The 13,968-nt window shown below is 38.3% G+C and overlaps 1 protein-coding gene across 1 annotated transcript in view; it reads right to left on the bottom strand.

Annotated features, from left to right (window-relative positions):
* The window catches only part of CUBN (cubilin), a 161,696-nt gene extending 152,556 nt beyond the window's left edge, over positions 1-9,140 (bottom strand). Inside the window, exons 1-4 of the mRNA XM_088150530.1 lie at positions 9,018-9,140; positions 4,532-4,570; positions 4,254-4,355; positions 2,409-2,512 (exon numbers count right to left, since the gene is read on the bottom strand). Coding sequence (XP_088006656.1) covers positions 2,409-2,512; positions 4,254-4,355; positions 4,532-4,570; positions 9,018-9,140 — 368 coding nt within the window. The remainder of the gene's footprint in view (positions 1-2,408; positions 2,513-4,253; positions 4,356-4,531; positions 4,571-9,017) is intronic.
* Between the last annotated feature and the right edge of the window lie 4,828 nt (positions 9,141-13,968).

The raw sequence follows: 13,968 nt of genomic DNA, 5'->3' as shown, positions 1-13,968 counted from the left end.
AGAAAAAAGCAAAGAAGGACCTTTTGCTACCAGAGGAGATATGGCCGGCCTAACTGGATTAAATTCTAAGAGAGTTGCTTGCAGCTGAACATTAGTAAACTCATAGTAAAAACCTGATAGTAAGAATGGTTTGAATCATTGAACCAATTTATAAGAAATTGGGGGGAGGCTTGGAAAGGAATGGAAGAGAGAGCAGACATAATCAAAAGACAGTAGGTAAATCAGCTGATATCTCACAAACAGCAACATAACCTAGGGGAAGGCTGGGAAGAAGTGTTTCAAATCATTCAAAGAGACTTCACCTTACTATGAATGAAGATGGGAAAATCTTAGAACAGTTGCTAAGATTCTGTATTTACCCTAGACTAGGATTAAAGATACCTCAGTGAAATCCTGCTTCCTTGATCTCACCCAGCTGCTTGGGGCTTGACACAGTTAGCTAAACAGGGTGAGTAACTTGTGAACCTTGGCCAACTTTCACGCTGCTCTTCACCCAATTTCAAAAACCATTAAGAGAGATCAATTTAGGCTTCTAATAATAATTGATTTAGCAAACAAGTTCTCCCTTGGCTGGGTGGGGGGAGGAAAAAATAAGGGATATAAGAAAAAGAATTAGAAGGAGAAAAAGAGTTATGAGGAAAAAGAAGGAGGACTCAGAATAGATAACCTCACCTGCTTGTGGTTCTGAACCACTCACTAGTTGCTTCAGTGACTCCCATCAAGTACTCTCAACAGTGCAAGAACATAGCTCTAAACTTAAGAAAGTTTGCCTAACTCTACCCTAAAGGAACAGTAGCTTCTCCCAGATTAGAAAGATGGTACTGATGAACTGACAGAGCAATCTATTTGCTCTGGGTTATTTCTCTCTCTCTCTTTTACCTATTTTATTCATACACTATTTTATTTTATTCTAAGTTATCCCTCACTAGAAGACTTCAGACAGAGACTGGAAAGATGTCAGATAGGATCAAATAGCAATTTGGTTGGTATTACCTTCTATTGTTCTATAGTTTATTATTGTAGGGGTCTTAATTTTAAAACTGACAGTACTGAGAACGTCTGAATGACCAAAAAAAGTATCTCTAAGTATATGTTGGCAATTGAGGAGAATTAAAGTTGCCATTGCTTAATTTGTATAAGAATTTCTAAGCTATAGCAAAACTTTCTAAAACAAAAAGAATATCAGTTCAGTATTCATAGAGAGAAATGATTTTTTAAAGCTATTATTAGTATATTATTCCAATGTCAAGCAGAAAATGCTTTTCATTGGAAAAGTTTTGCTAGGAAGTTTTATCAGCCAGTCATTTTTTAACAAAACATGAATCAGGACCAATGAACAAGATCTCTCCCAGATTTTGGAGACCTGTCTGTAAAGAAAAGGACAAGTCAGATGCTTTTCTGGAGAACAAAACTGGGTAGGACTGAGAAAATAATGAGAGAACATTGAGTAATTTATTTATTGTTGAAGAGTTGAAAACTTTCCTCTTTGCTTTCTACATATAGAAGGCATGTGTAATGCAATATATGACATTGGTTAGACACATACAGAACAGAACACACTGAGTTTCTTCCATGTACCCATTTCCACCTCCTCTCCCCAGAATGGAAGGGAAGTTGTGTCTATCTAGTTAGAAGAGACCCTTCTGTCATTGAGTCATGGCATAGATAACTTGAAGGTAATGACAGCATTCCAAGCGGGGCTAAGCAGCTGAGCCTTGCTGTATTTTTTACTTCTTACAATGGATCGATCCTATTGTGAGAATTTACAAGAACACCAAATATAGTCTCCAGATATTGCTTAGGCATGTGGGTCAAAGTTATTCTGGGAAATTTAAGAAAATGTTTGTTCCAGCTTCCTGGTGTGCTTCATGGTATTGATTCTGGAATATGGTACGAAATTAAAAGAATGGTGAGAATTACCTCCTGATGCTGCTCAGAGGTCTGGTATGGGCACTGGGGAAAATGAGAACAATAAGACTAAATCTCTGGAATCTGATCTTAAAACTTTCTTAAGGAGTACAGAGGTGGTTATTGGTGATCAGCCATGCCAGCCCGTTGAGAGGCAAGGACGTCATATGTTGATACCAACTCTGTGCGTGTGTTGTGGTATTTGTGTCTAGGCCTCTGTTTTGTGTTATTTGTCAGTGTGAAGGAAGGGAAGGGCACATATTTAGACGTCTTGAAAAGTCTACTGGATCTTCTTGAAAAGTCTACTGAGTCTATAAATCAAGATAAAAATGTATGGTGAAAAAGGTCAAATTATATATTTTGGGATTGGTAAAATGAACCTGTCCTGTTATGGAGGGCATAGAAGGGCATTTTTCTGTGGGTATCTTCCTATCTAGCTATTCTACTGACTGGGATGGATGTTCTGTGCAAAGGACTGCCCACAAGATCATTAGAATTACCTGTAACTACCCGGATTATTTACACATGTCGCTCCATTCTGGCAGCCTAAGGGTGTTCCCTCATAAATCTGGCATTCATTAACATCATCAGAACAAAATGTCCCCTGAGGAGAAAAACATAGTTTATTTCCCAAGTAAAGCAGTGATTCAAGAGAATCCATCAAACCAATATGTTGATATAGAATTTCAAAAGGTACAAAGCAGTGTTTCTCCAACTTGGCAACTTTAAGATGTGTGGACTTCAACTCCCAGAATTCCCCAGCCAGCATGGCTGGGGAATTCTGGGAGGAAGTTCACACATCTTAAAGTTGCCAAGCTGGAGAAACACTGGTATAGAGCATCCAACTTCCTCACTGCAATGCTTCCTTTATAAAAACTAAAACAAAACTTAGTTGTATGGCTTCCCCTTTCTTGTTTATGTAAGTATGGCATATTTTCATTTAATTCAAAGCACAGGAACACTGTAATAAAAGCATGGAGCTCTTTTGAGAATGAGCTCATGTACAGTTAGCCTGCAAGCAACTGATACCAGATATGCAAAGAAATATACTGAAAAAATTATTTATTATACTGTACATAGGGCCACCTGTGTGGTAGTTAAACTATTACTGTAATATAAGATGACCAGTATCTGTTCCTATTATTTTTTAAAAAGCTTTCTCTGCATGAAGTAAATTGTAATGTTGTAGCTTGGGAGGTCAATCATTTCTGCGGCCTCCCCCCCCCCCCCGTTTTTTCCCTAAACCATCTCTTCCTGTATATTTTTCAACTAAGGACTATCACTGTACAAAAAAATGTAAGCAACTGAAAACTCTTGGGCTGGCTAGTACATGCATATTCATTACTTGAGGCCTCTTATAATAAGTAGTTATCTTCCTATGTGAATGGGCCACCTGGTATATAACAACTTTTCAAAATGATCAATTAGACATTCAGCTGCCAGGTATTAAGTGTAAGGGAGAGTTATGGGACTCAATGGCAGAGCACTAATTTCCATGCCAAAAACGACAACCCCTGGCATCTCCAAGAGAAAGATCTCAGACGGCAGGTGACCAAGAAGACCTCTGTCTAAAACTCTGGAGAAAGAGTTACACAGTCAAAGTTATATGGCAACAGGCCTGGACCAAGACAGACGTTTGCTTGAGATCAAGGACAGAGAATGCAGAAGCTGGCTAGAACAGCAGTTGAACTTTACACCTTGGATAATAGAAGAGCTACACATATTTGCTTCTATTAATAGAAGATCCGTTTCCACTGCCTAAGGTGGATGAGCAGATCATGTAATATATAACACTGTCCAATTTCTAGTCCTCTTAATATCTACAGCAACTGCTTCTTTCTGTCTAAGAACAGAGTCTGCCCTGGTGGCAGATATCTCCTGCACCACGTTCTTCTGTTGCATGGACAGACAAGCTCTCCACTGACTAATGTATCGTCGAAGGCTTTCACGGCCAGAATATGATGGCTGGTGTGGGTCTTCCGGGCTGTGTGGCCGTGTTCTGGAAGTTTTGTTTCCTAACGTTTTGCCAGCATCTGTGACCGGCATCTTCAGAGAGCAGGAGCACAGACAGGAGCAGTTGGGCACAGAGAGACTCCTGTCTGTGCTCCTGCTCTCTGAAGATGCCGGTCACAGATGCTGGCGAAACGTTAGGAAACAAAACTTCCAGAACACGGCCACACAGCCCAGAAGACCCACACCAGCCATCTCCACTGACTACTTTCCAACTTCCTTTTATGACAGTTAGACTGATCCCATTGGTATAACCTGGCTGTTGTGCAGATGACAGTGCTTGTGGAAAGGGCACTTTCTACATTGCAAGTTATGGAAGATACTAAGAACCTTACCTGCCAATTGTTGGGACAAAGACAAAAAAAAGCATCGAGTAAATTTATGCAGGTTCCAGAATTCTGGCAAGGGTTGCTGTCACAGGCTGTTTTTAGGAAGGTCTGGAATAGAACATAAGGCAAACATAAACCCATTCTTTTAGCATGATTACTTCTGGCAATTAATCTTAATTAATCTCCAAAGTACATAAAGGGTATACATCTATTTGGGCACTACATAACACTTAGATATGCAACTTAAAATGGGGCCTTTTGCCTTTTGCCATAACATCACTCACCTGCTCAAGCTTCCGAAGTCTGCCTTCAATATTCACAATCTGCAGCAGAAAAAAAAAAGATATTTGCATTAGCATGCTTGGTGTCAGTATCGCATATTACTCTGTTCTGTCCAATTTCACCTAGAGAATCCCATAGCATGTGCCTTTTTTTTCAAAATGCAAATTTTCTATGTTGCATTTATGGAACTTTCCTGGATATTTGCAGATTTATTCAAACTTTCCTTACCAGGAAAGATGAATTCTAATGGACTTAGGTTACTGTTTTAGCAGAGTCTACTTCGGGGATTATAGCATTTCTAGATTTAAAAAATACATATATCCATGACAGATTTCTTCTATCATATTAATTGTAGGTATTGATGGTTACAAAATAATTAAAAGGACATCCTCCTTTACTAAAGATGATGCTTAGCCTAGAAACCCAGGGTAATCTAGATAGTCCTTTTAACACTTCATTGCCCTTCAGACTCTACTTCCCCATCCCTTCAGCATCTACTTGGGGTGGCCTCCTCATTCTCCTTAAAGTAGTCCTGGACCCAAGCACCATCCAACTGTCCAATGGTTAAGACATGGATCCATGAATAAGCAATGGATCATTCTCTTTGCAAGGTTCTATAATTAATTCAACAATCCATCTTTGGCAGTAGTTAAAAATGGATCTGATTGTCTACAGATCAAATAAATAAATGGATAGATATCATGAGCTGTTCTTTGTGTGGCTTAAAATGGAGGATTCTCAACCAGGACATAAAAACTATTTTGCAGATCAGCAAAGAAAAGCAATTAATTTCAAATGTTTGTTCTAGATACATAATATATAAATAATATGTAAGAGAGATTAAAAATACCTGGGACTGAAGCTGAGTGATCTGACTAGAAACATTGTGAGAGATGCTGGTGAGTCTTTTTAGTTCTAGAATTTCATCTTTATTCCTTTGGATCTACATTTAGAAAGAAAGAACGGCTCTCAAATTCTTAAAAATGCAGTGGACAAACAATTCTCACCAATGAACAGAACTCTGGCCAGGAACCCAGTTTCTTCCTTTCTATAGCCCTTTCTGTTTTTAAGGATTGCTTCAGCTATCTGTCCTCCTTTGGATGATATTTCTGCAAACAGTGCTCCAGTACCATTAACTCCGTGTTCCAGTCCCAGGGACAAAGATTCACATGATCAGTTCATGTACTAAAAATGGGTGAGGCACCATGATGCCAATCTTGAGTGGAGGAATTCTATGCCATAGGTACATCATTACACATATAAAGTCCCACTGACCAAATATACGAAAGGTGGCATAGTTCCACTGAGGCAAGTCAGTGGTAAGAGGGCCAACACTCTACCCCACCCCCTCCAGTGTCTGTTCAAATGCATGGAGAATGCTGCAAAATCCCCCCATATTACAACATTTGGGTGTGGCTTAGAGAGAGAGAAAGAAAGATCGTAACACCAACACTGGCTAAGAAAGTACTTATATACCCTGAGAAACTCTTGCGTAACTTGGCCCTTGAGGCAGAGTCCTTGGAGATTCTACAGTTTCCGGGATTCTAACAAAAGGCAGAAAGCCAGTTTGGTGTAGGAGTTAAGAGATCAGGATATAAACCAGGAGACCGTGAGTTCTAGTCCTGTCTTAGGCACAAAGCTGGTTGGGTGACCTTGGGCCAGTCACTGTCTCTCAACCCTAGGAAGGAGGCAGTGGCAAACTACTTCTAAAAATCTTGCCAAGAAAACTGCAAGGACTGGTCCAGGCAGTCACCAGGTGTCAAGACTGACTCAAAAGCACCAAAAAAAGAAGAAGAAGAAAAAAAAAGACAAGCATTACTTTGGATTTTCCTGTGCAGTTTCTCCCACCTCTAGGGACTTTTCTGACCTAGCTGATATCTCTTCTAAACTAGGAGGTGCATTTACTGTATTTCTTTATAGAGGCATTTCTGAGTTGCCATTCATGTCAAGAGGTTTCACAGGATGCTTTTTCAGTATTAAAGACCAACAGTTAAAAAACATAAAACTCCAGACAGTTTGTTCAAGAACCAACATAGTTAGGGTATTATGAAGACTCTGTTTTCAACTCTACCACCCCATTGCCTCTTTCTTATTCTTTCTTACTCTTTCTTTCCCTGTCCAGGGACTGCTGCCATCCACCCCAGCTGGGGATGCTTTTGAAGCCTGACAAGTGTTTTGTTGGGCAGGTGGTGATGTTTTTCAGTGGGAGCTAAACTAGCCCAGCAAAAGGGAGAACTCTTGGCCAGCCAGTGCCTGGGTTAGATTATCCCATATTCAATGTCTGACATCAACATTAAGTCAGTCATTGTATTTTAGAGCATGGTGAATAGTGGATGACAGAGCTTAGGCCTGTAGCCAGACTAACAGTTACTGGAAGGAGAAAGAGAAATGTTAGAGAGAACCTTATTTGATCTTTCTATGACAATTTTCAATCACTGGCCTATGCTGAAAAAATTAGGAGGGAGGGGCCCCACCTAGCCTCCCCCCAAACTACAGAATTAGTTTGTAGTCCGATTGGACTTCTATGCAAAATGATTGTAGCTGCCTGTCAACATAACAACAATCAAGGCAAATGCATGAAGGTTGCATCACAGGAGACCAAATCTGTGGTCTGGGCACTTACTGGTTGCTCCATGTCAAAGAACCTCTAGACCCTGTGTATACATACAGGAAACGTAAGCAGAGGAGAAAAGCAATGCTTTAGTCAAAACAAAACAAGACCACGTTGAGTGATATTGTTTAAAATAACTGAAATGCCATGAAAATGGGGGGGGGGGGGAAGCGACAACCTGCCTAAAATAAAACCAGGAATATGCCAGTCTAACCTTTTTAAGGGGTAGAGAGAGCTTAATAGTTGGGAAGACATTTTAGAGAAGACCTTCTGTTCCTATCAACTCAGCCTCTTTTGATAGTATTCCATACATACAATCACTGGGGAAAAACATAAAATTATAGGCAGGTGGCTGCTGATGCAATCAGAAGTTCAATCAGAAAATGTGCAATTATGTACTATAAAGCACTCTCTTTTCATTTGTTAATCAACTGGCAAATTTATAGCCCTGAAATCAGTTGCATTCATCTCTGCATAAAGCAAACAGCAGCCACGTAGTTCGGTATGTTATGTATGTATAAATAAATGCCACTCTTTTTATATTTTAGAGTAGAAGAAATTCAGAATAAACTGAAACAAAGGTAGATTGAGAACATGTATTTAAAAGTTCGGAACCTGCTAACTCAGAAGCAGAATGGCATTTCAGTATTTGCAGTGAATCAGCAATGAGAAGAAATTAGGAGATTCTTTACACTGGTTACCCGTTCATCACATCCATCTGCCTTCTCACTGTAGTAACCATGAGAACTCCAGGGTGTAGTTAGAAGTAGGAGTAAGATTGTATTGGGGTTTTTGTTTTTTTCTGTTGAGGAGCTTGGAGAAATCAAAGGAAGTTCTCTTTGCCAATAGTTCCAAGCATTACTATTTCCCCTGTCAGAAGTGGGTGTGCATTTTCATATGCAGATAAAACAAGAGTAGAAAGAGAACAAAACTATCTCTTTCTTGGAAGATCACTAGATTTCCCCACCTAGATGATGTGTAAACTGTAAGGAAGGCAACCAGGGCAAATATCTTGGATCAGCACCATTATTTCCTTTATTTCCATCTTCATTTCAACCTTGAATCTTTAGTCTGGTGCTTTCATAGCAATTACACAGAGAATATATATCTTCAAAGTACTGCATGGATATTGTATCAATATTTTTTCTGGTAGTAGTAGTAGTTCTATGAGGAAAGCAAGAATCACATCAAGAGCAAGGCAGCCAGATATGGATTAGAGGTCCAAGGAAGCTCATATGTACTGGAAATATTTTATTTTAATGCTTTGACCAACGTTATTCTGTACAACAACCATGGTTCCCCACTGCATAAATATTTTTATGGTCACTGCAAAGAGTTTTGTACAAAAGTCTACTCCAGAATCTGGTTAATGGTGATGACAAAGCCTCATGCAATCAGTGCCATTGATATAAACAATATATTTTAATGCCAATGGAAATGTCACATATGCACATGTGCTTGATATCTGTATGTGGTTTGGAGATATTTTAGCTATTATTTAGTTATCAATATAATATATTCTGAGATCTTTTGATTTAGAGCAGGTTTAACCATTTTAACAAATAGGTAAATTTGATGTCTGAAATCATTGTCCTGGTTATGCATTAGACTCCTTTCATGAATTCTATATTCTTTTCATTTATGGATTACCCTATTCTGGGACCAAATTATTTAATTTGGGACCAAATGCAGATTAGAAATTCTCTAGATGGTAGCTTTATCCTAGAAAGCAGTATGTAATTGATGGGATTGTATATGAATCATCACAAGCGTCAGCATATTTGAACTTGACTTTCTGAATCACCTTTGAAAGTAACTTTAAGAATTGGATTTAGATACCAATAAATAAAGATGTAACAATAGTTCCAAAGCATTACCTGACTAAAAGTATCAGCAAGGTCTTCTTCATTAAGTTTTATTCTGCCCTGTGATCCAGTTCTGAACTCAATATTCTTGGCAGAGCCGGTGCGGAAGACTAAATTGCCCTCTTCAGAGGACATGCGAGGCCTGATATGTCAAAGGGAAGAAGATGACATATTGTGAAGAACTTGCTAAAAATTTAATGAAGCGACTTAATTTATTCTATTTCTAGGGCAGCTTTTTGCAGTCCCTCTGTATCTATATGAATTCAAGCAAGCGACAATTAAAATGTCAAGAATAGTACTCACTGTGCCTGATTAATGTTCCTTTTGGGTCTGTTTTTTTCACCAGAATCAGATCCATAGTTTTTTCCAGAAATTATCAATAATGTCACCAGGGTCCAAGGAAGACTGCTTGGACACTTCATCTCTCACTTCTAGCCTTTCTGGACTGTGCAGTGAGTTAAAGTGAAATCTGTATTATCTTCAAGGATTAACTCTATGTCAGGTGTACTTTGCTCTTGAAAAAGTCTTTGCATATTCAGAGAGATGCTTATTCAGCATTCTTTCCTCTCTCCCCTCTTTCTTAGTTAGGAGTGCTAGAGACGATTTATTTGCTATAAAGCAATTTGGCAATTTCTTGAACACGTTTGTATGCATTTCTTAAGTTTGATGAGCAAATCACCAGTTTTCCAAGACTTCTTTTGGACTGGGAATGTTGGTTCATGTCTACTAATGGTGTGATGCCCATATCCAGTATTACATTGTCCCTTGAGAACTGCAACTTCCTTTTACCTAATTTGTACCTGCCAGCTATTCACTAGAAATTCACTTGGGTTCATCACCATGAAGAAAAATCACTGATTATAAAGAGGAGGTTTTAGATGTGGATGTGGGACAACAATTACAACGTTTGTAACAAGCAGGCAAAATGATAGATGCAATATTTACAATTTATTAATCATTTTCAGTTGATATCTATGAAGAACTGTCCATGGGTAAACACAGCCCAGAAGGAGGCAGGAATTTGAATAAAACTGAGGTATTTTATGAGAATTCAATACAATTAGGCCTGTGAGGTAGTCCAGACAAGAAGCACAACCAGGATTACTAGCTCTATCTTTATTGTGAGGTTACATTAACAGAATCTTGCAAGACTGAAAGTATTTCTCCCCTCCTTTCCTTTTGCTCTCTGGAAACCTGGGAGGGTCCCTTCTGAAACGCTTCCTACATTCCCTCTCCTTCTGTGGGCCGATACATCTTTTACACGCCAGTGGTCCAGTCTGTGGCTCTTCCTTCTGTCTCCCAAAGTCATTCCCACGTACCATTACTGTTCAGCAACTGTAAAAATATTGTAAGAAGCAGCAAAAGTGTTTCCTGGTCACCAACATTAGGACTGATGACAGGAAGCATTGCCCTTACTCTGATTTAGCTTTGTAACATTCATACATAATCAGATCCAGTTGGCTATAAAGCATCATGAAATCATAATGCCCAGTATGTGTTTCCTAACTAGATCATATAGCCAGAAAGACAATCCTCTGAGGGCTTAAGTGGAAAAATAAATTATATCATAGAAGCAGCCTAGAGGGATTGCAAGTGGCTTTGGAAAAGCACAAACATGGGTTTAAACAGATGGAGACTTCCCCTCTTACTTGTGCCAAAATATTTGGTTTGCAAACATTTGGTACAACTCTAAATTTGCATGGAGAAAGAGCCAAGGACAAAGGAGGGAGGCTACCACATTTGATGCCTAATTATATGGAGGACAATGAGATGTTAGTGGGAAGAGAATTGAAAAAGAAAGGGATCTTTGGAGTGGAAAACTGTGTGTCGATATGCGTGTAGATCAAACACATCTAAGAATGCTTTCCAAGTGGTTTTTAAAAAAACTCTGCTGTTCAACTTTTCAGTGTTTAATCATTCTCTCTCCCTTTAACCTTTGTGGTACGCCAATGAATAAAGGCGATTCAACAGCAGATTGTGCTGCATTAAACTTTAGCTTTTTTCATAATGTGGATTTCTGGCATCTATAAAAGGTGGCCCAGCCACAACTAAGAGAGGCTTGATGGCCATGTTATCACTGGCAGAGCATCAGGACGAGAGTGAGAGTTAGTCTACAGGCCTACCCTTAATCAATAATGTTGCAACTGAAAATATAGAACTAATAAAAAAATAAGCTGATCCACATTCCACGTATTTTGATTAAACCAATGGCTTTGCAGTACTATAAAATAGGAGCATAGGAACATATTGCATAACAAAGAAGCATAGATCAGGTCATTGATCCATCTGGCTTTGTACTGTGAAACTGACTGTCAGTAATTTTCCAGGCTTCGTATATAACAGAGATATCATCAGTCTTATCTATATATACCCAAGATAAAGCATGGGATGTTCTGCAGGCAAATCAGATGTGGTATCATTCAGCTACTGCCTTTCCACTGATTTCACAATGGTTCCTACTCTACATTAATGATATTTTTTATGCTACTGCTATAATACATTATAACACCATAAATTATGTTTGGCAGAAGATGCAGCTCAGGGGTGGAATGCCAACTTTGCATTTAAAAAATTCCGTTGATGGCACTTTCATGTAAAAGGTACATGTAGCAGGTTATGGAGGGTTATTGCTAGTCAGGAAATACTGAAGTTAGACAAATAGTCTGATGAAATAGAACAGTGAGATGTTCATCTGGGGAACGTGTTTGCTGGGAGTGATGGGAAATATAACCCAACATATATGGAGGTTACTAGATTGGAGAAAGCTGGAGTAGACTATTACACAAGGGAAGTTTGGTTTCAAATCTGCTTTTTGGAATGCAGGTTCCTAGATTAACATACCTCACTGTTACGTGGATGTGTGAGGAAATAGAAAGATGAAATAGATAGAACCTGTTTGCCACTAAGTCAGAGCATATAATAGGGAGAGGGTGCATAGGTAAATAAACCCAGAGTTGCTAGTTTGCTTGTTTTGGTCTGGTTTGTCTGTGGCTTTTAAAAGTTCAGTTAAGCCTCTATTTAAGAAAGCAAACATCATTTCTCCACTCCCCTCTTTTTCCCAGTAACAAATCAGTTTTTGGAAATACTCCTACAAGATTGGCAACTTTTATTCATAACAATACTTCAGGAATTTGATAGTCATTTGAGTCAAAAATAAGAAGGAACATATTTGATTTTCTTGGCCATAGCTTGAATCTCAATACTTTGGGATGCAACAATGACAAAAAGTGCTAAGCTTGTAATAATCAAGGGGAGAGGCAGATTTATTAACAATAAAACTTCATCAGGACCATTTCCTCTTGGATCATGCCTCATTCTAGGTTCTGAAAATAGTAGGGATACATTAAGGTTTTGAAAATATTTTAAGATGTTCATCATATTGGAGATATGCTAAATGCTATCATACCGGAGATATGTTTTAAAAAGGAATTAACATCCTCATGCCTTATCAACTATTTTGATATTCTACCGAGTACTATGTCTAAATAAGATACACATATGAGTGGAATGGACTAGGCTTCCTAGCCCTTCATCAGTATCCCTGATGAACTTATATTCAACACAGAGATCTCCAGATGACTTTTCACAGGAATGCAAGTAAATACCTCCATGGTTCTGAGCATGGACCTGATTTGTTAGAGTTCATAATTCATAATAAAGGGTAATAACACTTAAATTCTTAACCACTAGTTTCTAGTAGAGGTCTAAACAATATACCATGAGTTTAAAAAACACACAGAGAAACTGAAAGAAAATGAGTTAATACAAAGAAAGTCTGGATATAGTTCAAATATGTTATAATTAGAGAAAACTAAATTAAATCAATGAGACTTAACTTACTCATGGGTCTGGGTTGGACCCATACTTTTTCCTCTCCTCTGCATGAATTATTCTTTATTCCTCACTGACTTGCAGACAAATTTGAGCCACGGTAATTATTAAGACCTCATGATTCGTATATAAGTATTGCTAAAACATACCAATTTCCAGACCATTCAATAAATTCCAGAGGTCTTTAACATACAATAAATTTGGCATGAACTAAATTTAAAAACATAATTATAGGAATGTTTTCTTGCATATGAATGGAAGCTTATGACATTTTACAAGAATATTCACTGAATACCTCTGTGCACTGTACTTACCTTCAGCAGTAACATGTTACAATATAGACAGTTGGGTTTATCCAAAAAGATGAACTAGAAAGGTGATGTATTAAACCTGGGGGCTTTTCATGTCTTTGAAATATTGCAGATAAAAGCTATTTTCCAGAACCAGAGCCTTCTCTTCATACAAGAGAACATCTCTCATCTCTCCTCCAGAATATCTCGCAACCCTTCAAGGTAGATATTGAACATATATGCAGAGCTTCAGAGGGATGGTGGATCACTCCTTCCACTCCATGGATGGAAGCCATCACACTGACAAGAGTGTAACTGTATACAGTCCTATAATTCTATGGCAAGTGTTTTGAAGAGTAGACATGTCTTCAAGCTTGCATAAGCTGACAGTCCTATCAATAGAATTCCAGGTGCTATTACAGTATCAATGTTCTTTTCTTAAAATTTCTCCCTTGTCTGAAAAGCTATTACGTTTTGTCATACGATTACCAGAATTCAGAAATCTGCCCTATTGAGCATTCGCATAGTGCCAGATAAAGGTTATAAGAAGGTATAAAGCCAGATTCAATTTCTTTGATGACTTTGCACCTAAGTAAATATTTATTGCCTACTATTTCTAATCTAGTGCCATGCTTTATAATTGTCAATTATTTTTAAATCTTCAGGATAGGCTACTCTTTTTTTTTATTGAAAGGTTTTTGTCGTTGTCATTGTTCTGAGCTCTGCAAAAGGCACATACATTGGCAACAATGAAACATTAGATTTAAGTATGAATCTACTAAGAAAGAGTTGTGTTGAGGTCAGGAGTTTGTCCTTTACTTTGAATATAAATTCTGAGATTC

This window comes from Python bivittatus, unplaced genomic scaffold, assembly GCF_059951505.1.
Source record: "Python bivittatus isolate LINGU-HERP-01145 unplaced genomic scaffold, Pbiv_v1 ctg000610_np1212, whole genome shotgun sequence".
Taxonomy (NCBI): Eukaryota; Metazoa; Chordata; class Lepidosauria; order Squamata; family Pythonidae; genus Python; species Python bivittatus.
This window is presented reverse-complemented; position numbering and strand designations above follow the sequence as displayed.